At 44.9% G+C, this 24464-nt stretch overlaps 1 protein-coding gene across 1 annotated transcript in view; it reads right to left on the reverse strand.

Annotated features, from left to right (window-relative positions):
* Positions 1-24464, reverse strand: part of LOC138488129 (complement factor B-like) — a 1604240-nt gene that overhangs the window by 708904 nt on the left and 870872 nt on the right. Inside the window, exon 8 of the mRNA XM_069614892.1 lies at positions 20267-20383. Coding sequence (XP_069470993.1) covers positions 20267-20383 — 117 coding nt within the window. The remainder of the gene's footprint in view (positions 1-20266; positions 20384-24464) is intronic.

The following is a 24464-nucleotide window of genomic DNA, read 5'->3' on the forward strand; positions in this document are numbered from 1 at the left end:
TTTTTGGAATGAACCAGCTTTTTTATGTTACTACGTAATTTCTTTTTTTCATTTTGGATGATTTTATCGGTACCATTACGAACTGGTCTCGATATATTGACTCTCTCCATTACAGATTTGTAGACTTGTTGCTCTATACTAGAACTTTGTATATTAGTCATAACAGATGAAAAATGGCCTATTAATTGGTCGTCAAAGCTTGACCCAGATGAACAAGCTAAATTAAAGGCCCGAGAATTGTTACCGGCCTTCATCCAATTATATACATCTGGGTCAAGCTTTGACGACCAATTAATAGGCCATTTTTCATCTGTTATGACTAATATACAAAGTTCTAGTATAGAGCAACAAGTCTACAAATCTGTAATGGAGAGAGTCAATATATCGAGACCAGTTCGTAATGGTACCGATAAAATCATCCAAAATGAAAAAAAGAAATTACGTAGTAACATAAAAAAGCTGGTTCATTCCAAAAAGGGGGTGATGACGGCCTCAACTATAACATCACAGATTCGTGATCTAACGAAAACGTACAAATGTTGGCTAAAATCTCATAAGTTAGATCTGGAGCTAAAACTCTGGAAAAAGATAGCTAGCTTATCTTTATTAGGCGATGGAAACGCGATATGGCATCTCATAGCCAAAAACAAAAAAAGATATCTGACAATAAATTGTATAAGTGAAGAGTCATGGGCAGATCATATTGCCTTGACTATAGGAAGGAGTGATACTGTTACTGAAGCTCTACTGATCCCAGGTTCATCTGTGGGAATGTAGAGCTTCGGTTTTAGATATCATAGCCATAATTCAAAATTTAAAATCATCTTGTGCGGCGGGCCCTGATGGTATATCTAACTTGGTCATAATAAGCGATCCCCCACTATGGGGTGCTGCATTGCACATCTTATTTAGTCACATTGGCATACATGGAAAGTTACCATTATCCTGGAAAGCGAGTAATATTCTGACGGTAGACAAGAAGGGTGCTTGGGATAATCCTTCTAACTTCAGAATGCTTGCAATGTTAGATTCTGCATCTAAAGTTTTTACCAAGGTATTACTTTATGAATTGAACTCTTGGATTGATACCCAAAAGATCCTTCCACTCAACCAGATTGGTTTTCGACCCAAGTCAAGTACCTCACATAACCTTATTATTCTAAGTTCGGCAATTGAACATTCTTGGAAGCAGCGGAACCCCACACAAAAAAATATGAAGAAAGCAGTTTATCCCAATTTTCAATCTAGCATCATACAATCTAAGCAAGGTTAAGTTATCAGGCCTTGTGAAGGGCCTTACAGTGGCAGACATTTTCCGCCAGTGGGTTAAATTAACAAGATTCTTTGAAAAGATTGGATTAAAACACTATTTTACCAAATCACAGAGGGTTTTACCTCATTGAAGTTAAAAGATTATATATTCCATCAAGTTTTCTATATCCCCTTGATTCTGTCAGTATGGAAAGCCAAACATTCAAAAGCTTAGTAATGGACATGGTAATGAACTAAAAAAGTGAACAGCAATTCATCAAAAATAAATTATCCCAGGCAGAATTATCTGCTTTGGAGACATCTGGTAATAAGGAAGTTTAGACAATAAAAATGTCTGACAATGGAGAAGTGATAGAAAATATGGACAGGAAAAATTATGAGAAAGACATTTTGAGACAACCAAATAATACCCCCTTTATAACAAGTTTAATTACAATTCTATTGTCGAAGTAAAAAACATTATTTGTCTGATTGTGCAGGGAGCCATGGACTTACAAATTATAAATGAGAGAGAAGCTGGATTTTTACTTTAAAAAATCCAGTGGTCCCAACAATATCTTTGTATATTACCTAAAATACTTAAAAATATTTAAGAACAATGGAAAATACCAATTATGTTGGTCCTTAACTCTGTGCTGGAGCCATTATCCATATTTATGGACACATTTTTAAAACCTCTTAATGACAATGCACCTTGTTTGTTTGTTTGTTTATTGATTTGTAAGGCGCACCAAACCCTTAGGTAACTGGGCGCAACAAAGGTACAAGGATACTTAGAGCTTGGTTACACAATGAAATAGGTACAGTAAGGCAAACAGTAATAATGCAAGAAAATACAGAAATGAGGTACAGTAAGTTACATAAGGCAGATATCTAGGTATATACATCAGGGTTAGATTCAGAGGGAATCATGTGTCATTAGATTGCAGCCAGTTTAGAGTATTTTGCCTAAAGCTGGTCAGCTCTGAGTGCTGGAGGTAGTGTGTTCCAGGACTGAGCAGCTTTCACTGGGAAGCTACTTCCTCTAGATTTTTTTAGCTTGAATATGGGTACCTCTAGGCAAAAGGGGTTGGCCACTCTGGAGGGGCGGGTTATGTGCAGGCGACGTTGCATGCGGTACAAGTAGTTGAGAACTGTCTATTTGATCCCAATAAAGATATTTTGGTTACTGTGGATGTGGAATTCCTTTATACATATATTCTGCAGAATCATTGGGTGTCTTGTCTAACTACCTTGACAATTGAATGCGGCTGCATGAAGTACCAGCTGAGTTCCTAACAAAATTACCCATATTAGCACTAACAAAAATGTTTTTAAAATATATATTTTACTGGCAAATTAAGGGCAGCGGTGTGGCCTCAAAATTGTCTCCATATGTAGGCAATTTATACATGGCCTAATATGAAGCACAGTTTTTTGCCAACATCAGTAATCCATTTAGACATAAAATCAAAAAAGGGCATTGGTACATTGACACCATTTTCTTTATGTGGCAATGCATCGCAGAGCTTCAAAATGTGGCTGGAAAATCAAAACATCCCCCTTTGCTTGTCTCCAATGGGGACATGCAGAACGGAAATAGCAATCTTGTTACTGCCCTGTGGCTAAATTGGGTCTGCGCCAAATGTCTTCTTCTTACTACAGAGCTATCTGTGAAGCTAAGTGGGCTTATTTTGCACACCAGGTTAAAGTTTCTCTTAACCAGCCTAGAGAACCTTTGAGAGGGATCCAGTCTGATCTCTGCCTCTTTGGAGGCTATTCCACCTTCTCAGTCCCTATGTGACTCCCTGGCGGTATGCTGCATGGAAAGAAATCTGAATATTTGGAATTGAATTTGCGCTTCGGGGTTACAGACTGCTGAGTTGCTCAGCCTGGTCTCTACACCCAACCATTGCCATTCATGGTCCTCGATCCCTGTCTTTACCCAAAAGCTATCATTAAGGCCACTGCTAAGCTCAAATCCTCTTCTCCTACTGATCCTAGCCCCCTTTCTGTGCTGAAAAAAGTTCTGCCTTTAATTGCCTGTTAGTTACACAGGCTGTTAATCTTTCCTTTAGCTCTGGGTCTAGATCTGCTATTCTGAAGCACGCTTTGGTTATCCCTCTCTTGAAGAAACCCTCTTGGAGTCTTCTGTTCGGTCCAACTTCCACCCCATTTCCTTAATTCCTTTTTTGATGAAGTTGTTGGAATCTCTAGTGCGTCCTCTTCTTAGTTCTTTTTTGGAAGACTCCTCTTTCTTTGACCCCTCTCAATCCGGTTTTTGACTACGTCACAGCACCGAGGGAGTGCTGGTCTCAGTTGTTGACGATCTGATGCATCTGCAGGACCAGGGCGGTGTGGGAGTTTTGATTCTGCTCGACCTTTCGCCGCTTTTGACACTATCAATCATGTCATACTGTTGGTTGTATGTTTTGCTGATGCTTGCCTCTCTGGAGCCGTTTTATCCTGGTTTAGTTCTTTACTATCTGACTGGATCTAATCTCTTTCTCTCCCACTTTTTCGCTCTGCTCCCACTTCTATGACTTGAGGAGTCCTTCAAGGGTCTGCCACTTCACAAGTCTTGTTTAACATCCATATTCAGCCTTTGACCAAGCTCATCCTCTCCCACGGCTTCCTATGTTATTTATATAAGTGCATAAGTGCATTTTTATATGAGTGCATTGAGCAGATGAGTGCCAGGAGCGGATGGGTGTGGGGATCAGATGAGTTGAATGCGTGGAAAACACGAGCGCATAGAGCGGATGAGTACATAGAACAGATGAGTGACAGGGGCGGATGAGTGCCAGGAGCGGATGAGTGATGGGAGCGGATGAGTGCGGGGAGCGGATGAGTGCTTTGAGCGGATGAGAGTTGGGAGCGGACGAGTGCGTAGAAGGGGACGTGTGCGTAGAGGGGACGTGTGCATAGAGGGGACGTGTGCGTAGAGGGGACGTGTGCGTAGAGGGGATGTGTGTGTAGAGGGGAGGAGTGCGTAGAGGGGAGGAGTGCGTAAAACAGGTGAATGCATAGTGCGTTTGAGGACATAAAACGAACAAGTGCCTAGAGCGGAGTGAACGAGTGCTTAGAGGGAACAGACGTGCTGCATAGAGCAGACGAGTTGCGTAGAGCAATTGAGTATGTAGAACGATGATTGCAGAGTGCACGTAGTCTGGATAAGTACGTAGAGCTTCTGAATGCGTAGAGCGGACGGAACGAGTGAAGTGTGTAGATGGATTCTATATCGATAGAACAAATGATATACGTGAATAGAATTAATCACATATATGGATGGAACGCGTGCCGGACGTTGATCGAACAGGTGACGTACATTGATGGAGCGGCTGACATATGTGGATAGAACGGGTGCCGTATAAAACAACTGAGCATACACGGAATAGTACGGATGAAATATGTGGATGGAGTACATAAAACAACTTAGAGTAACGGATTGGAGTAAATAGAGCATTTTTGAGTGCGAATGGCGAACAGGAGTGCGAGTGGCGGACAAGAGTGCGAGTGGCAGACAGGAATGCATGCACGAGGCCGACATGAATGCATGCATGAAGCGGACAGAAGTGCATGTATGGGCCAGACAGGAATGCATTCCCAGGGCAGACACGAGTGCATGCATGGGGCAGACTAGAGTATGTGGGGTGGAATGGAGCGTGCGGGGCGGACTGGAGTGCATGAGTGCGTTGAGCAGACTGGAGTGTGTGGGCAGACTGGGGTGCATGGAATGAATAAGAGTACATGAAATGGACTAGAGCGCATAGAATTGCATGTCGTACATAATATGGTTTGGAATGCAGGGAACGTTTGAAAGAGCATATAACCCATCATATCACACCACCACGCTTACTCTCCTCTTTACACCACCACTCAACTAGAACAAAGTGATACTATGACACCATTCGGTATAACTGTTCTCATACCAACATCCACCGCTCACTCCCCATCACTCTAAGTAAGCACTGCTGGTTATACACCCCACAGCCAGGCGTTCTCCTCAGGCCTAACACAGCCACATTCGGTCTGGATAAATCCTGCCAGAACAAACACATACTCCTGATCTCTCAACCACCACACCTACCGCTAAGAAGCAGCTATTACCCAAATACCGCACCAGCTGCACACATACCCGGTGCTCACATGCACCTTTGACTCTCTCTACTCTCTCTACTGACCTGAACTTCGGTTCCCAAGGGCGTTCAACCTACCAGCGCCTTCAGATCATACCAATGGTATATAAAGCGCTATATAAATGCAAAATAACATAACATAACATATGTAGATGACACACAAATCATTGTGCGCCTTGACCTCTCACTGGTTGAGACTGCGTCTAGGCTTGGAGCCTGCTTGGCGGCCGTGGCTGAATGGATGGGCAATAATTGGCTCAAGTGTTAGTGGTCAGCCCTCCTTCGGGTAAGGCTCTTTGGACTCCTCTATTCTGGCCTTCGACTCTTGGTCCTTTTCCTATCCCTGTACTAGTTGTGAAGGACCAGGGGGTAAATATCTCAGCATCCTTTTATGCCAATGATCAGATTAGTACAGTGTGCCAGAAAGGCTACTTCCAGTTGAAGATTTCACGCATGGTCCTTCCATTTATTCCGGCCAAGATTAGGGCTCTGGCGGTTGCTTCCCTTGTCTTTTCTTTGTTGGATTATTGCAATTCTCTGTATTTGGCTCAGCCCTCATATCTGATTTGGCGTCTTCAGGTTCTACAGAATTCTGCAGCTAGACTGGCTACTGGGCCATCAAGTCACTCTCATATTTACCTTGTATTGTGTTGCCTGCACTGGCTGCCTGTAGCTAAGCGCATCCAATTTAATTTATTGTGCATGGTTCATCATGCTTTTTATGGCATTGGCGCACAATACTTGAAAGTAAAATGTTGGCGGTATATATATCTGTTCGGGCTCTTCGCTCCTCCAATACCTGATTGGTTCGATTCATAGTTTTAAATATTCTCATATCGGAGGTCGAGCGTCTTCCATAGCAGCTGCTAAACTCTGGAATTGCCTCCCTCTGACACTTCATACTACTAAGAACTACCTGCCATTCAGGCGTTTGTTGAAGTCATATTTGTTTTAGTTGCCTTGGGTTTTCTGTTTTGGTTGTTGTCTGACCTGTCTCGAGAAGCCTCTTGGTGGATGTTGCACTTTATAAGTTCCTTATAACATAAAATGTCATTAAATTGTCTATGCAATGCAGTCATAACACGATTAATTCTTTAGTTCTATTAATAAAAAATAGAGATGGGTTGTAAACAACTGATTTGTTCATGAAACTAACAGACAGCAGCACACTCTTGCACTTTGAGAATAATAATTTGATAAGTCTCACAGCACACGTCCAGTAAATTGATTATACCCATACATAGAAACTGTACAAATATATCCGTTGTTACAAAGAGTGCAAAAGATCGATTAAAAGTTGGAAGGAATCCCAGAAAAGTGATCAACCAAGCTTATCGAAGAGTAATCCACAGCAATAGGAAACTATTATTTTTCTTTTTCACTTGGATTTGTGAATAGAAGATGGGTCCTGAGGGATTTAGCATCCTGATGAAGATCCCTACATACAGCTTTAATGGGGATTGATACATGTATGTTGATGCAGGAATTGGATGTAGCATATTTTGGGACATTTTAAATTGGTCCTCTGTTTTCCTCCCATTGCCATTTTGCACATAAGGATTTGATGCATGCTTAGGCACAACCCTGCACTTTCCAGCACATCCCCATGTCTTCTACATAATAGTGTTTGTAAAACTTGGAATATGTTCTTTTAAAAAGTGTTATTTTTACAAATGTGTGCATGTTTGAATAAATAAATTAGTAAAATAAATGACCAAAGTTGTTTAATACAAAAGGTTTGAGCCTGCACTATACATGTATCATTGTTAGATTGGAGGACTATGGTCATAACAACCAGCGACTGGCAGCTGAGAGACACCTACAGCAGGTGAAGGCAAGCTTATATAGACTTGTCCTGTTCTAGCCCACACAAGGCAAGGCTGTGAGTAATTGCAAATAGCTGTGTTCAACTAAGATCTGTTCTCCCCATCTTGGCTTCAAAGGATTCCTTTCAGCTATCAGAAAGCAACAGCTGCATGCACCTAAAACTTGGAATGGGACATACAATAGACCTGGCTCCAGAACTTGGCTGGGAAGCATTCAGATGAATCGAGACATGTGATAAGTATACATATGACAGGCAGTTTCTCAGGATGACATTAGTTGTGCAACCTACTGGCAGAGTGGAAGTATTGTGACAGCATTAAAATGATATTTTAGAGTGTATGTATGAAGGTGATGGATTGTGAGTAGGGGGTGCCGCAGGATGACAGAGGGAGAGCTATAACAATACTGCAACCACAAAAAGTGTAAAGAAGCAGTTCAGAAGGTGGGGCAGATAAAGAGTCATCTGGTTTTCTCTGAAGATGATGTAGATTTCTCAATGGAGGCGATATGAGTAAAAAATCTTCCATAGTCCTTCCAGCCTTCATGCAATGCTCCTATTTCCGTCAACTCATAATAGTATTATTTCCGAATGTGTGTCTTCTGTTCTGTTTTTGCCTGCAGGCAGCCCCTTTACACTTCAGTAACATACTCAAGTCCACTACTTATCCCAATTCAAACCTCAGGCACTGGCCAGCAGAGTCGGACTGGGGCATAAAATTTGCTGGACCATCAATGAAAAACTGGCCCAAAGTCACAAATTGCAATTCATTTCATTTGTGACAGACCTTTGAGTACTACTGAAGGGGGTCGTTTTTGGTCAAAATGTGCTGTACACTTAGCATTTTAAAAAACACTGGTAAAAACCATACCTGCACACGGAAATAACTCATCAAACTAGCCCACTTTATCCCCAAAAAACTGGGCCATACTAGCATGTTGAGCCTGAACTTCAGGCATTGCCCTTTTCCACTATAGTCCATTCCTAGCCTGTCTTGCATTCTTGTTATGTTGTCCTGCCTGCTGCCTTTCTGTTTCACCGTAACGGTTTTACTGTGGTATGTGCTAAAGTATTACTCCCCCCGGATTCCTGAGTTTAATCTGTCTGAGGGCCCCACCATACTGATTTCGTCCAAGGATCTAGACTGTGGCCATTGGTGGGATCTTTAGGGCGTGTTACTCCCAAGGTCGGGATATGGTGGAACATTAACCCATTTGCAAAACAGCTACTGATTTAAGGGTAATGTTAGCATGGATACAAATGCAAATGTTGGGTGTTTTCCAGTGTGCTCACTCCTAGGAATTTGTCTTCTGGGGGAGAACAGGAATATACGTCTTAAGTGTCATCAATTGAGAGTTGCAGGAGTATGCCACTACATTTAATTGGTTTTCCTGAGTGAAGATCTCTCCTGTAGGGCTAAGAGGTTTATTTCCTGGATGAGAGGCTTAAATCCTGTATAGGGGAGATGAGCAGTAGTAGTATGCCGAGAGTTTGAAGTCTGTAATTTCCAACCAAGGATGTTAGAATGTTTTCATCATTTAGTTCTGGATGTCACATATACAAAGTATTTAACATTTGTTGACTATTTCAGTTAGTTTTAGGTAGATTTGGCATTCATCTGCATAGGATTAAATGAGTAATGTGAGTGGTAGAAACGAAAGCTGGACACAAAGTTGTCATGTTTTTGGTTAAAACCTTTTATTTCACTGAAAATGTGTTGGGAACATGCCTCTCTGACTCTATGCTGAAGAGGAGTTTCCCTACCTAAAAGCCAAAAACTAAGGATCTGTCTGTGTCAGGATGTCAATAACTGAAAAGTCGTCTTTGTTTCCAAAAGGTCCTATACTTACCCTAACACTACAAACAAAACAATAAAGGGTGCAAAGAAATGTCTTCAACCTGATATTGGCAAAAAGGTGTTCACAACTGAAGATTAGAATAACTCCAGCAAAAATGTTCTCCAAGGTGAAAAGACCTTGTACCCAGAGGGTGGTTCCCTTCCCCTGGGTTCGAAATGGATGGCAATGTTTCATTCACTAACAGTTCCTTTTGTGTCTCTCCTGGATTGACAATGTTCCTGTTAGGTAACAAGTTCTGCAACAGTCTTTCTTTAACACAAGTGTCCCCTTTGTCTAGCAAACACTCTTCCTCTTTTTGTATTTCTTGTAGCTTTGTAACTCTCCTGGTATACTCCACTGCCAGGACTCTTTGTTTAATCCCAACTGCCTGGTGTACTCTCCCACCAGGACTTCTCTTGTGATTTCACTTGCCTGGTATCCTTCTCTTAGCAGGACTTTTATGCATTTCAATTGCATGGTATCTTTCCTTTGCCAGGACTTCTTATGCGTTTCACAGTTCCTCTATATCACCAAAATTGCATATACCACCTTTGGCTTAATATATCTTTCTGCAGTAATGTTTGTTCAAGCTTTTGATTGAATATTTAAGCAAACAATATAAACCAAACTTGCAGTGTATACAATAACATATCCATTTTACATTATTCAATCGCGCTCACTGCTTCCCTTTTCCCACCCCCCCATTACAAGCCTACTTCTGCTAATGTTCTATTCTGCGCCTTGTGATGGGGGGTTCCTGTCCGTGAGGTTCGTCGAGTCTGGCACAGACCCAAATAGTTCTGCTATCAGCAGTTTCCAGGCCATCAGGGTCTCAGTTTCCTCCTCCCCCCAGCATTGCTGGCTTCTTGCCATACCATGGTTTCTGCCTCTGCCGATTTCTGCAGATCTTTCCACCATATCTCTAATCGAGGTTTGTGGTATGTCTTCCACCCCATAGCAATTCTCCTCTTCGCAAGCGCATATGCCAGATCATTCAGTTTGCTCACGTGCCTGAGTTTCCTTGGCCTAGGGAAACCCCCCAACAGACAGGCCTACACACTATCCACCACAATCTTAATACTCTTTTCTGCTAATTTATGTGCAATCTCACCCCAGAAGCGCCCAATAACCGGGCATGACCAAAACATATGCACCATGCCCGCATTCTCCTCATCACACCTAGGGCATGCCTGCCGTCCTGCATTTTTGAACTTGGCTATCCTCTGGGGTGTCAGGTATGCCCTATGCGTAATATACAATTGCATCTGCTTAAGTCTTGCGTTCCTTGACACCTTCTTGTGATACCCTTAGACTCGTTCCCACATCCCATCCTCCATCGGGGTACCCACTTCCTCCTCCCAATCTAATCTCAATTGTACCACCTCCTTTCCTACTTTGGACATCATCATCTCGTATATCCTAGATATCTTGCCCCCCCCCCCTCTGCTATGTCATATATTATGTCTACAGTAGCGTCTGGTTCTTCTTCAAGCACCAATTCGGACAACGTTCTCTTGATCCTTCACACCAATCTATGGTAAGTGATATACTGGCCAGTGTGTAGCCCAGTTTCTGCCCCTAACTCCCCAAAATCTGTTATAGTGCCCTCCCGCCAGATGTCCCCCATTGTCACTACGCCAGCTGGCTCCCAGTGATTCCTGATTATCATCCTTAGCTGCTCTTCCCCACCTGCCAGTGCAACCAGCGGTAGTGGAGGGGAGCATGGGCATGTGTTCCCCATCAGTTGACATGCCCTTCGCCACATCTTCCATCCTAGTAACAACATCTTAGGGCGCCCATCCATTACACCCTGGCGCAACCACATAATCTCTTTCAGGTAAAATGGGACACAATTCTGTCTGAACAACCTGGTTTCTGGGGTCACATCCTCTGAAAGCCATTTGGCCACATATTGTAGCTGACTGGCAACATAGTAAACTTCATAATTAGGCAATTTTATACCCCCTTTCTCGTAAGTGTTCTGTAGTTTCCAGAGGGCCACTCTGTTCCGTGTCCCATGCCACAGGTAGTCTCTACACATGCTGGCCAATCTACTAAAGATCTTCTTTGGTATCATAAACGGGATATTCCCGAAGTAGTGTAGGAGCCAAGGCAAGACCACCATCTTTAACATTGCACTACGGCCCATCATTGCTATGGGCAGTTTTACCCAGAACCGCATGCAATTCTCTATTTTGGCGATGGCTACTTCTGTGTTGCGCTTATGCTCTTCCTCCACCGTGTGGTATATATCTATTCCTAGGAAGCGAAATGTGCTAGCTGCCCATGGTACTTGTAACACCAGTAATTGTTTCAGGGGGATCCCTTTGTATCCACCTAATGGGAACATGCTGGACTTCTGAGGGTTCACCGCTATACCGGACATTCCCGCATATCTACCCATCACCTCCAAAATGTATTGGAGGTTTTCTTCTGGGTATCGCAAATACAGTACTATATCATCTGCGTATAATGATATCAGGTGTCGTTCACCACCCACAGGGATGCCTATCATGTCATATTGCTGTTTTAGGTAGATCGCTAGGGGTTTCAGAGCCAATATGTAGAGCATAGGGGACCATGGGCAGCCTTGCCTGGTTCCCCTACGCAGCTTCCACCTTCCCGATACCACTGACCCTGTTTTAACCCTGGCCAGCGGCTCACTATACAACATTTTAGCCCACTGTAGATACCCTAGACCCATCCCATAGCCAGCCAGGGACGCCAACAACCATGGCCATTTGACCGAGTCAAAGGCCTTTATTGCGTCCAGCGACACAATTGCCAATTTGTCCTCACTTCCGTTTCCGTATTCAATGACTCTGTGGAGCCTTCTAAGATTATTGGATATGTTCCTATTAGGGGACATAGCCTGTCTGGTCCGGGTGTATCAATTTGCTTATGACTCTCCTCAATATAATAGCCAAAACGGCAGTCAAAATTTTGCTGTCTTGATTCAACATCGACAGGGGTCTATAAGAACTGCAGCTATGCCCTGGCATATTCGGTGTGGGAAGTGGTAGTATAATCGCTTCTCTGAGTGACTCCGGCAGTCTGCCTAGCTCATACGCCTCATTCAACATGTCTAACAAAGGGGGGGAACACCTCATCTTTAAATATTTTATAAAACTCACTTGGGAGTCCGTCAGCCCCCGGGTCTTACTAGTTGGCAACTGTCTTACCACCTCCTCTAGCTCCTTCAAAGTAATCGGTGCGACCATCTACTCTTTGTACTCTGCACTGATCTGTGGCAATCCTATGTCTTCCAGCGTTTCCACTATCATCGCGCGATTATCCTCCCCCTCATCCCCATATAGCAGCCCATAATAGTTTGCAAACTCCTGATTAATTCCCTCCTGGGTATCCACCACCTTTCCATCTTCCCTCGTTATCGATTTAATCGGGGGTCTAGGGGTCTCGCTTTTATACAACCATGCCAAAATCCTTCCCGGGTTTATCTCCTCCAGCATGCTGCCTCTCTATATAATTTTTATATTTGAGATTACACAATCTTTCTCAGTGCCCTGCACACTTTTGCTGCAGTCTCAGGTCACTGTCTGGGTTGGTACCATTTTCTCCACTAAGTACCCTTTCCAGTTCTCCTTCAGCTTCCCGTAACTCCGCTAATATCCCTCCCTGCAATCCTTTGGATTTTGCTATAGCCACTCCCCTTATCACAACTTTAAAGGCCTCCCACAGTGAATCTACACTGCCCTTGTTCGTCTCAAAGTAGCTAACTATCTCATCTCTCATGTCTTCTCTAAAAAGGGGGTCTCTGAGCGCCTCTGCCCTGAGGCGCCACTTCTGGATTCTCGCTCTCAGGGGACAATATTGCCATCCAAGGATCAGAGGGGAGTAGTCCGAGAGGACCCTCGCTTTATATTCAACTTGCGTGATCTCTGTCAATATCTCTGGAGTGACGAAAACATAGTCCAGCCTTGGATGTAGTTGCTGCGGGGCAGAATAATGCGAGTATTGCCTTTCATGAGGATGACACGTCCTCCATGCATCTTCTAACCCAAAATCATTCAGCAGCGTCTGTAACGAATTGGCCGATGGGGCAGGCCTAGCCAATTTCCCATCTGACCTGTCCAATCTAGGGTTTAGAACGCAATTAAAGTCCCTCCCCCCAAATCACTGCACTCCCCACACACATGCTAAGATTGTTACAGAGGAATTTAAAATATGTTGCAGTATTTTGGTTCGGGGCATACGTGTTTATAATACTTATTTCCCTATTTTCCACCAATCCCCTCACCATGGCCATCCTCCCGTCCGTCTCTACCAGCGTCTGTAACAGCTGAAATGGGACGTGTGGCGCCACCCAAATGATCACTCCCCTGGCATAAGCCAAATATGGCAAACCCACCACCGTTCCCTTCCATTTCCTCCTGACCATCTCCATCTTGTCTCGCGTCAGGTGCGTTTCTTGCAACAGGGCAATATCTATTTTTTGTCTCTGTAGGAATAGCATAACCTTATTTCTCTTCAGGTAACTATTGAGCCCCCTGACATTCCAGGTGACTATTGTAAGGTCCCCCATGGTACATCTGTGTCCCTCTCCCCCCCCCCACCCATGCAGTCCAACTCCAGTTGCTTAACTCTTCTATGTAGGCTCATACCCCAATTCAAACACCCTCTAACTATAAACACAACAACCCCCCCACCTCCCTCCACCTCCCTGCTTTTCCCCAACAACACCCTCCCCAACTGTTGCCCAGCTCCATCCCTGGATCTCAGGCACCCCCGCATCTAGCCCTTTCTGGCAAGAGCCTGTACTCGCGGCTCAGCAGGGTAAAGTCGCCCTAATGGCCGCCTTACTACTAATTCTCGGGGGTAGGTAGCTGCCATCTTGCCGCTCCTGTTGGTTCCAAGTTTGCTACGCCCAGTGCTCCCATGCTCACTTGCGCTATTATTTACTATATTCCAGTCCAACAGGGTCATAGAGTCCAAAGGCTACATACTACCAATCAAATGTCTCAAAGCGTCATATTAGGACTCCCCTCCCACTTATCCTCTCAGTGTACATGATACAGTATCTTCACTTATCGTGCTCCTGTCGATCCTGTTCCTCACCTCGCTCCGGACAGCCCTGCAAGTCCAACCATGACGCTGCTTCCTCTGGGGTATCAAAAAACAGCGCTCTGCCTTTGTGCAAAACTTTTAGCTTCGCAGGGTACAAAAGCATGTACTTGATACCAGCTGTACGCAGTCTTCTCTTGACCGCCACATAGCTATACCGCTGCCTTTGCACCAACATAGTATAGTCAGGGTATGCTGTGATGTTGGAGGAAGCTCTTTCTATCGTTCTACCCTTACGAAAATACTCCAGGATCTTCTCTCTGTCTTTATAGTTCATAATGTTCGCAATTATCGGCCACGGTGGAGCCCCAGGCCGTGGTTTCCTCATCAGGGCCCGATGTGCCCGCTCAACCGTGAACCCTTGTGAGAGCTTGTCTGCTCCTATTTCTTGCAAGATCATGTTCTCCACATAGTCCGTGGGGTCTTCGCCCTCTTCTCCCTCCGGCAGGCCGACCACCCGGATGTTGTTCCGTCTCGCCCTTCCTTCTGCTACCACCACTCGATTTTCAAGATTAGCAACCTGTTGTTTTAGTACGTGGACTTCTTTCGCATTATTTGTGCTTACATCTGTGTTGGTCTTCACAGCGCTTTCCAGCCCACTAGTCCTTTCTGCCAGCGCTCTGACGACTTGTCGCAGCAGAGTGACTTCGATTCCTACAGCATCTATTTTGTTCTCCAGGGCCGTCCGTAGATCCGCCATTGCTGTACCCCACTTAGCGCTCAGATCCGTTATGGCCGCTAGGACCTGTTGGTTTTCTCCTTCTGGGGAGCCATCCCCGGAAGCTGTCACCGCACTTTGTGCCGGGGTCGAGCGTTGCAAAGGTTTCCATTGTAGGTTGTTTGCTCTTGGCCTTCGCCCCTTTCACCGACATTATGCAATCCTTACTTTGTGTCTGGTGCCAGCTCTTCGATGTTATTGTGTCTTCACCAGTTCAGTTTAGTGCTGGAGCGTCCTCCTCAGTGGACTGTGCTGCGCGGTGGCACATAATGTTGCATTTAGAGTGGGCTGTATCCCCCACGTCTCTCCTCTGGCTACTGCAGTCAGTGTCACAATATCATGCTTTTAGAGGCCAGTGAATACACCCTACTCACTCCTACCACAGTACCTTCGCTCCTGATGCTAAGATGCCAGTTTGCTCAGGTGTCTGTGTCTCCTGGCAGCGCTTCAGCATGGGTTCTGTGTCCTGTTTGCAGGTCCCAGCCACTTTTAAGACCCACAACGTTGCATCAGTTCCTGGGCCCTTATTATGAAAGGGCAGGCTTTTCGGTGCGCCTCATGCGCTTATTTATCACTACGTTTCATGTGGCACTTCTTCCCAGCAGTGCCCCAACAGGACATCATACCAATCCGTGTTTGCTGTGCCTACGGTAATGAGAGGAATCAGTTCCTGGGCCCTTATAATGAAAGGGCAGGCTTTTCGGTGCGCCTCATGCGCTTATTTATCACTACGTTTCATGTGGCACTTCTTCCCAGCAGCGCCCCAACAGGACAGCATACCCATCTGTGTTTGCTGTGCATTACGGTAATGAGAGGAAATGTACTGTTGGTTCGAGCGTATATCCATGCCCTGTGCAACTCGCCACCAACACTCTGTTTCTTTGCGCTCTGTGCTTATGATAGCGTCCACTGTCACTGGCGTCCGGGGCCCCGCTGCCGTTATTTATAGACCGCTCGCGGTCGGTGTCCTCCCCACAGATCTCACCGCCGCCCGCTATCCATGTCCTCTGTTGTAACGTTTATGGTTCACAGTCATGTTTGTGAGCGGCTGGGAGCCGCGCGAACATCAGGCGCCTGTCCTCCGTGACACAGCAACTGTTACAATTTATGTCGATCGTTCCCCCCACTCAAGCCCCGAAGCGCTACCACGATGTTGCTTGTATAAAGCAAGGCTTGGAAGCAGAGCGTCAGGTGTCTTTCGGCAGCTAGCTTCCTTCGCGGTCCATGCCATTCAGCTTCATTCGATCCTTCTCGAGGCTGCGGGTACGCTTCCTTTGTTGTCCACCATCTTGGCGACAATGTATCCACGTGGCTGCATCTTCGAAGTTCTTTTTTCTATTGAATCCCAGCTGCGATGCACTTGCTTTCCAAGATAGCTGCAGAGCATGTATTCAGACATCCGTATCTTCAGTTATACAGCGTGTGTGTCATTTTTCCAGCATCATTTCCAGGATCAGGGTCTGATCATCAGGAGCTGCACACGAGGCACGTCCTATTCCATGGCTAGTTAGCCACGCCCCTTCATGCACACGTCCTTCTGGCTTCCTTTGCGGCTCCGCTATCACACGCCTGCTTCCTTTCAGGTCATATTCTGCAGAACGCTGCCTCTTCAAGCTGCCTAGCGCCCAGGAACTCTTTTGAAGCTCCCGCCATCTCAGCGGCTCTTCCTGCCCATGCACTGTGTTTCTCCTTCAGCCTCGACGGATTCCTTTTCTCCACCACACCGGTATGTTTCTCTCTTGTCGATAAGCCTCTGTAGAGGAGCCGGCATCTTCTCCTGCACTGCCGCACTCAGTAGTGTGGTTGCCATCTTTAAATGTCCCGTGCACAGGTGATTCAAAAAAACTAGTCTGCACATTAAGCTGTGAGCTCCTGTTACTTTGAACCAACACCTTCATCTTCCTCGTCTCAGCACTGCACTGATTATGGGAGTTGGAGTCCGTAGATGTCATCGCACATATAGCATGTTGTAGTCAGTGATTTTAGATGAGAGAATAGTTTCACAAAAAGTTACATGTTACACATCGGTTCCCCGCACAGCGTCTTTTGCACTCCAATGATCGGCATGCATCTCTGTGGAGTCGGTACCGTTTACCATGGCGCCTGCACAAACAAAGGCGGAAATCGTGTCAGCTGACACGACTCGTACGCGAGAGACGTGCTACGAGACACGCCCCCATGTGGCTTTAAAAAGCCATCTTTCGCAGACTTTTGTTGCTGCTAATTAGCGTATACTCGCTATCGCGGTTCCGTACGTATTGTTGTTTTCCTAAAGCAGCTATCCTGGTCTCGACCCTCCGCCTGGCTACTGGATTGTGACTCTTCTCCCTCATTGGATTTGTTTGTTTACCTATGGCTTTCGACCCAGACTGCTCCTGACCTGCTCCTCCCGCTCCTCTGGTCTTCGTTGTACCTTCCTGGCTTTGACACGGAACGTCTTTGGATTTCTTCTTGTCGCTCCAGCCTTACTTGGCTCCTTCCCGGCTCCTGCTTCAGCTGCCGCTCCAGCCTTACGTGGCTCCTTCCCGGCTCCTGCTCCAGCTACCTTCCGCTCTCCACTGCGAGCATTTCAGCCGAGCTGCATCCGCTACGCCGCTCCCCATTCTGAGATCCTATAAGAAAGGAGAACGGGTGAGTGTTTACATCTTCCTCTGTGCTCTCATATTGGTGACTCTGTGCTCTCATAATGGTGACTCTGGGAAGCAAGTGGAGTTAGAGACTTGGGAACTTACCATCCTAGTGCAGCCGAACGCTTTCCTGATTCTGCACCAACCCGTCACTAGTGCGTCCCTAGTGCCGACCGGGTTATTTTCCCATTACTAACATTCCTGTTTATTATTTTATCCTACCGTTGACTCCAAAGGATTCCTTCAACTTCATATTCTACTATTCAGGTCTGTGCTTCCACGTTATATATATATATTAGGGCCCCTTTCACGGTTCCAAACACTTAGTCTGTCCTTATTCTTTGTAGATCCATTCCGGGGAAACTCCATTCCGATACCTATTTAGGTAACCCAATGCCTTTTTTCTGCTGATTTGGTACTTAGAATTGTCAACCATTGTCTAAACCTCTTGTTTTCCTTTTCAGCATTGGTATTGGCGGTGCGTGTTCTCCCTGCTCTTTTGTTCAATTGACATCTCTGTCTGTCCCAATATAAACAGCAGAGAGGTATGTTGTAGAAAAGAGCCCCTCTTTGAGGAAGCCTGAGTCTTGAACTCAGGGGGCTGGAAGTTAAGGCGAACATTGATTCCTTGCACACTTGTCTTCTCCGGGTCGGCTGACTACTTCCCTGCTCTAACGGAGTGGTGAGTTACATTACACCAGAAGCAAAAGGGGTTTTGTTGGAGTTTTGTGTCTTTAGGTCATAGGTGGGAGTTTGACCTAAAGAATTTTGGGAAGAAGTTGCTTTACTTCCTCTACAAGGGGGAACAAACAGATGACAGTAGGACATTAAGGTCTTGGGCATTAGAGGTCCCCCTCATGGGAAAAAGTGTTTAATGAGGAAGACTTTTGATCTTTACTAAAGGTAATACGGGGCTAGTTCCTTTTCACATTACCATAGACCATGGATGCTTGGGGAGTTAGGTCTTGGTTATTAGCCTGGGATCGGTAAGGGGAATACCAAGTTCATCTGGCAAGTCACCCCTACCTCAATGAGAGTCACCCCCCCCCTCTGTGTTCCTCCCTCAAATATCCATCCCCAGTGTTCGGATCAGGAAGCGTCTGCCTTATCCTGGCCACTTGATGGGAGGCATACCCCATAAAAGCAGTGATGACATTGCCAAATTCATCATACTAACCAGAAGCGATGTTTAGTGAAAAGTATACACAAGAAAATGCTGTGTAGACAGAAGAGAAGGGCTCATTGCCTAGCACAGCAAATCCATTTCAGTGATTCTAAATTGTACATGGGTTCCAGTCAGACTATTGTGATATAATTATTAAAAAACATATGAAAGAAAATAAACAGGGGGAATCAAAAAGAGGTTACTAGGATTTACCCATGACTTAAACCTAAAGAGGGCTATTTGATACACAAAGAAGTCATTACGAATAACTGACTTACTCCTGACTTATTTTAATTCTGGACTAAGTTATAAATAAATCAGGAGTAGGTCAGAGGTACTTGCTGCATAGTTACAATAATTCAAGAGTAAGGCAGAGTTACTCATTGTATAGTTATAGTAAGTCAGAAGTATGTCAGGGTTAGCAATTGTAAAGTCTTTGGGCCTCATTCCGAGATTGGAGGTAGCCATGGCGCTAATAGGACCATGGCTGCCTCCAATAACGGTACCGAGTCGGGCCTCATTCATTGGGGACTTACCAGTCTAGTCGGACCTTTGTGGGACCGGTAAGTCCCCATTGAAAATACCATTCCCCATTCCCATTTCAGCCCGTGGGGCTCAATTCCCCCATAGGGCTGGGAATGGGGAAGGTGTAAATAACGGTACCGCAATTTGCGGTACCGTTATTTGCTCCCTGGACCCTTTGCGGCTCCCGCTAAGGGACCTCGGAACAGGGCGCAAAGGGATTACCGGCACCAGTGTCCTTACCGGTGCCGGTAATCCCTTTGCGCCAGCCTCGGAATGAGGCCCTTTGTGGAAGAAATAGCTTTCTCCAATGGAGGACCCTTAGGATGGGTGGCACAAGAATACGATGTACACACATGTGAGGACTCAAGACTCTGACCGACACACTCTCAGCACTGCATCAGCCTTTTTTGCCCATCTGTGCTCATACAAATGAATGCCAATTGTAAATCAAAGTCCACATGAGTCCTAATTGATAGACAATTACTTGGAGAAGGAACTGCAGGCAAACAGCAGTCAAAACTAATAATAGAGTTCCTTTTCTGAAAGACCTCAAACTTGATGAATATGTATTAGGAATCCTTGCTAATTACTTGTGTAATTCTGTACCATGAGTACCCAATGATTTGGTTCCCCAAGACAGACCCTAAGAGTCATAGAGGAAGTAGGTTTTACGGTTTCAACAGTGGTTTTTCCCTTCCCTTGGATTCAGATGACTGCTACACACAGTATTCCACCCCCACCCTCTGCCTTAGCAGAAAGTGAGGCCTAATTGTGATATCCTGCAGTTAAGCCATGAAGCCCAAAAACCTGAGCATAGTGGTCAAGGGAAATGTGGGAAATGTGGCCACCTACAGCTCGCTAGACTAATAGCCATACCAAATCATGTTAAGGATCCTCTCACAATGAAGCCAGCATTAACCCAGATTCCTTGTGTTTGTTGCTTTCACCTTTTGGGATTCAGAGAGAGTAATATTTAGGTACAGCACCCTTTCCCTTTACCAGCAAAGGACACGCCCCAGCACAAAGTGAAACAATGCTTCTCCCCTGCCTGCAGACAGGTGCAAAGAACCCTCCCACTTCACCATTCTTTACTTACTGCAGGTTAGAATGATGATGGTGTACTTGGTTGACGCTGCTGCAGAGTCTTCAGTGATAGATTTCAGGACCTCCTTCAGTGCCCCATAAATGTTGGCTCCAGATGTGGTTATTAAATCTGTGGCAGAAAAAAGTTCCCTAATAAGAAGCTCCACAGGGTAAGGAAAACTGAAAACTATAGTGTAGCTAGAACTCCACGTGTACTGAGTAAATAGACTCCATGCATCAATCCATAAATAGAAAAAAAATGCAAAAGTCTTTATTCCATACATATTAAAAAAAACAAAATGGCTGTAGTACGAACAAAATACAAGCATGAAAAATCATAGATACTTACATACACAATGATATAAACAATGCCAAAATGTACAACAATCTGCAACAAGTGATACATGATCCCTCCAAGTGACGGCAGGCTATTAAATACAAAACCTGAGTAGTTTGATGCAGTCTAGAAGTTCATATCAGATCTCCTGAAGTTATTATAACTCTATGTAGTAACAATCAATTATACATCTGCCTTTGCTATTAGCAGAGGCGAAGGCTTGTTGTGTATCTGTTCATTGACCTCAATAGCGAACATTCCTCAGGAGCTATTTAAATGAGTCACTATTGGAGGAGGGAATCTATATTGAGAAACCTTTTGCACCCTCTGGACGTAGCTCAGAGCTTGTGTCACATGCAGACACTTGTCATCTTCCACACTCCAGTGGGTTGTGGGGTGGTTCAACCAATACGGTCACAGGGAATAAATCCAATGTGTTGTCTCAATTGGTGAAATTTACATCAAAAGAGCACCACCAGTATTTCTTGTTTTCTGAAGTACTCTCTTTTGTTAACCCGGTAGCAAGAGGTGGTTAAGTGACTCGCTTAATCATTAGCCGCAGAAAAAAGTTCCTCCACCGCCAAGTAGTGAGAAAGAGCACAAATTATTGTAAGAACTGCAATTACTGACACTCATCAAAAGGTGCTCTTTCTAAAAATATTTGAGCACTTTCTTGTTAGCTTTCATTAATCCAGGGATCATCATCAACGTAATCACTGATTAGGAATAGGGCACCTTCCTCCCAGCCTCGACTGAAAATCTAATATTCCCACTTGCTATAAACAAAGGTGCCTCCAACCTTTGTATGTATGCCTGCATCTGTGTGTATTTTAAGGGCTTTTCTTTATTAGTGTCCTACCTGGGAAGCAATGGAGCTGTTTGGTTCTATGTTGTTTTGCCGAAGCAAATTACTTTGTTGTAATTTACTTTGACAACATTACTTCAAATTATTTTCCAATTTGTTTTTAATGGGCGCACTCTCCCCTCCCCCTGTCTTCCCAGACACTACCACCCTCACACCCCCTAACTCACAAAAAACATACAAAATGACTTCTTCCCCCACAAAGTAATGTTGTCGAAGTAAATTGCGAGAAAGTATACAAGCTCTACGATAGAGCTGTGTCAGATATAGGGGGAAGTATTAGGGAAGAATGGGCAAGGTAACGGGTGGTCCGGCATCTGATCACGATTATGCAGTCAGTGGATGAGTTCTATCAAAACATGGGAAGACTCCAAATTGCAGGCTGGAATACAATGAGGGGACGTTTCTAACACTAATGATCTGTCTGGAGGTTTAATATGAGTTTGAGAATTCTCCACCACTAGCCCAGCTCCAAATCAGCATGGCCCCTTGCACTGTGGTAGCAGGAGGCATGGATTGGATTAAAGATAGAAAGTGTGCAATTCTTTTCAAGATCAGCCCCCTTATCCGAGAAGTCACCTCACGTGTACCTTTACCCTAGTGGTTAAAGTAGAGGGATACTAGAGCTCTCACTCTCCTACCCACCCCATAGGTCCTTAGGCAAATAAGGCATCTTGGCGCCACCTAGACTCAAGATGATTGCTAGAGGGGCCAGAGCTGAAAAGTGGGGCAGTAATTTACCCAAGTTAATATTGACATTCAAGAACATGACTAAATAAGGCAACATGTGGCCCGAAATGAAAGTTGGTAGTGGATGATAGAGGCAAGGAACAGTTGGCAATATGGCCTTGCAAAACTGATTAGGTGTTGCAAGGTTGATGCAGGCATTAATGGGATTGATTTGGAGATGCATGTTCTGATGGGGTCTTAATGATCAGATTGGGGGGATTAATCATTGTCTGAAGAACATATTCATGCCAACTTCAAACATTACTGTATTTTCAAAAATAACAGCTATTATTATTATTAAAAGATAAATAGTGAATAACTTCAACTACCTGCATGCATTCTAACTTGTCTTGAACAATATACTTTGTCAATTTGCATTAGAATCTCATTGTGTTCCAAGAAGAATATTTGCAAAGAATTTCCTAAACCCTCTAGTAGCATTTCATGGATTTCAGGTGTGTGTTAATTTAGCAAGAGGTGGGGGCGGTATGCTTATGGTTTACATACATCTGTAACTGAGCAGGATATCAGAAAGGTGCAGAGTCATGTTCCTTGGGGCAGAGACACAGGTTCTTCTGGGAACCTGCTCCGTAACTATGAGTTCAGCTCAAACAGAACAAATGGTTTGACCTATGAAGAATTGAGGCAGCATGCAGGTGTTGTGTACACTACACCATTACTTTACTTTATAACATAGCTGTGCGCTATAAAGTATTTCAAGTGATTGTTGTGAAGTAGTGGTGCAGTGTGAATAAAGGTTGAATTTGTAGGGTGACAGGCTTTGTATTAAAGAAATACTTTATTTGGAATAAGTGCTACTTCCTTAATGTGGACATTGGCAATCTTTGTAGGCTGTACATTACTTTGGAGTAAGTATTTGGACCGTAAAATTGCATTTGCATATTTGTACACTTCAGCTTTTTCTGGATAGTAATCTTAACTCTTTATAAAAACATGTTTTTTTCCACTGATTAGCTTTTCTTATTTTAATGCTTCCCTTTTCATTCTAAACTTAGTTTTATGCATTTTGAAGGTCATGGTTTGTGTGTGTGTGTATGGCAGTTAAGCATGTTATCTGGGCCTAGTGGGGTCAATTATCTTCCCACTTTATACAGATACTCATTCTGTACACATAGGGCCTCATTAGGAGTATGGAGCTAATGAAAAAAGGAAGGCGGAATGGCATTACTGGCATTATTAATGGGTCTGGGCCATTACGACCCGACAACCCGCCAATACGCCACCGCCCATACCGTGCCCCTTCGTGGCGCCAATTCCGGGATGACGCTAACAGGAGGACCTCACAAGTTACGTGGGCATGCACTTACCGGCATCCCGAAGGCGGTAATTAGGGCCTGCATGACGGCGGCAATACAGGTATTGCGGACCACCCGCAAATAGCAACCTGCAGTGCAGGCAACTGCCACGGGTGCACTCAATCACCACAGGTGGAGCCAGTGGACCCCGTCCCACTACAAAAGGATTACACCCACACACCACACCCCTTCCTACACCAAATGATCCCACTAGCTGTTGCAATCATGGGGCAGGAGGACATGCATGTACTGCTACAACTACAGCAACACAGCATCAGCAACAACAACTACAGCTACAACAACAGGCAGCACAGAGGAGACGCAGGAGAAGGTGGGTAAAACAGGCCCAGCAAGTTACACCAGTGCAGCCAGTGGTACCACGTAGGCAGCCACCAATCCCTCGCATCAGACCCACTCTATTCAATCTAACCCCTGAGCAGATCCACACCATGTACCGGTTGGACCGGGACACCATCACCAGCATAGTGGACATGATACACGACGATATTGTCAGTCTGATAGAAATCCGCACTGCCATCCCCCCTCTACTAAAGGTGGTGTCTGTGCTCCACTTCCTGGCCACAGACACCTACCAGCACACAGTGGGGCAGATGCATGGCATATCACAACCACTCTTGTCCCGCATGCTGACCCAAGTGCTTGATGCCCTCCTGAAGCATGCAAGCTTCCACATTTACCTACCACGGACTGGCCAGGAGCTCGCTGACACCAAAGTAGGCTTCCATGCACTGGCAGGCATGCCCAATTACGTTGGTGCCCTTGACTGCACCCATGTAGAATTGGGAGCCCCTCATGCCAATGAGGTGGTGTAGCACAATCGCAAGCAATACCACTCCATCAATGCACAGATGGTATGTGACTCCAGCAAAATCATCACATGTTGTTGTGCCGATATCCCGGATCTACACATGATGCCCTGGAGCTGTGTAACTCCACGCTACCCCGT

The sequence above is a fragment of the Ambystoma mexicanum genome, chromosome 9 (genome assembly GCF_040938575.1).
Source record: "Ambystoma mexicanum isolate Mex_15411 chromosome 9, UKY_AmexF1_1, whole genome shotgun sequence".
Classification (NCBI taxonomy): domain Eukaryota; kingdom Metazoa; phylum Chordata; class Amphibia; order Caudata; family Ambystomatidae; genus Ambystoma; species Ambystoma mexicanum.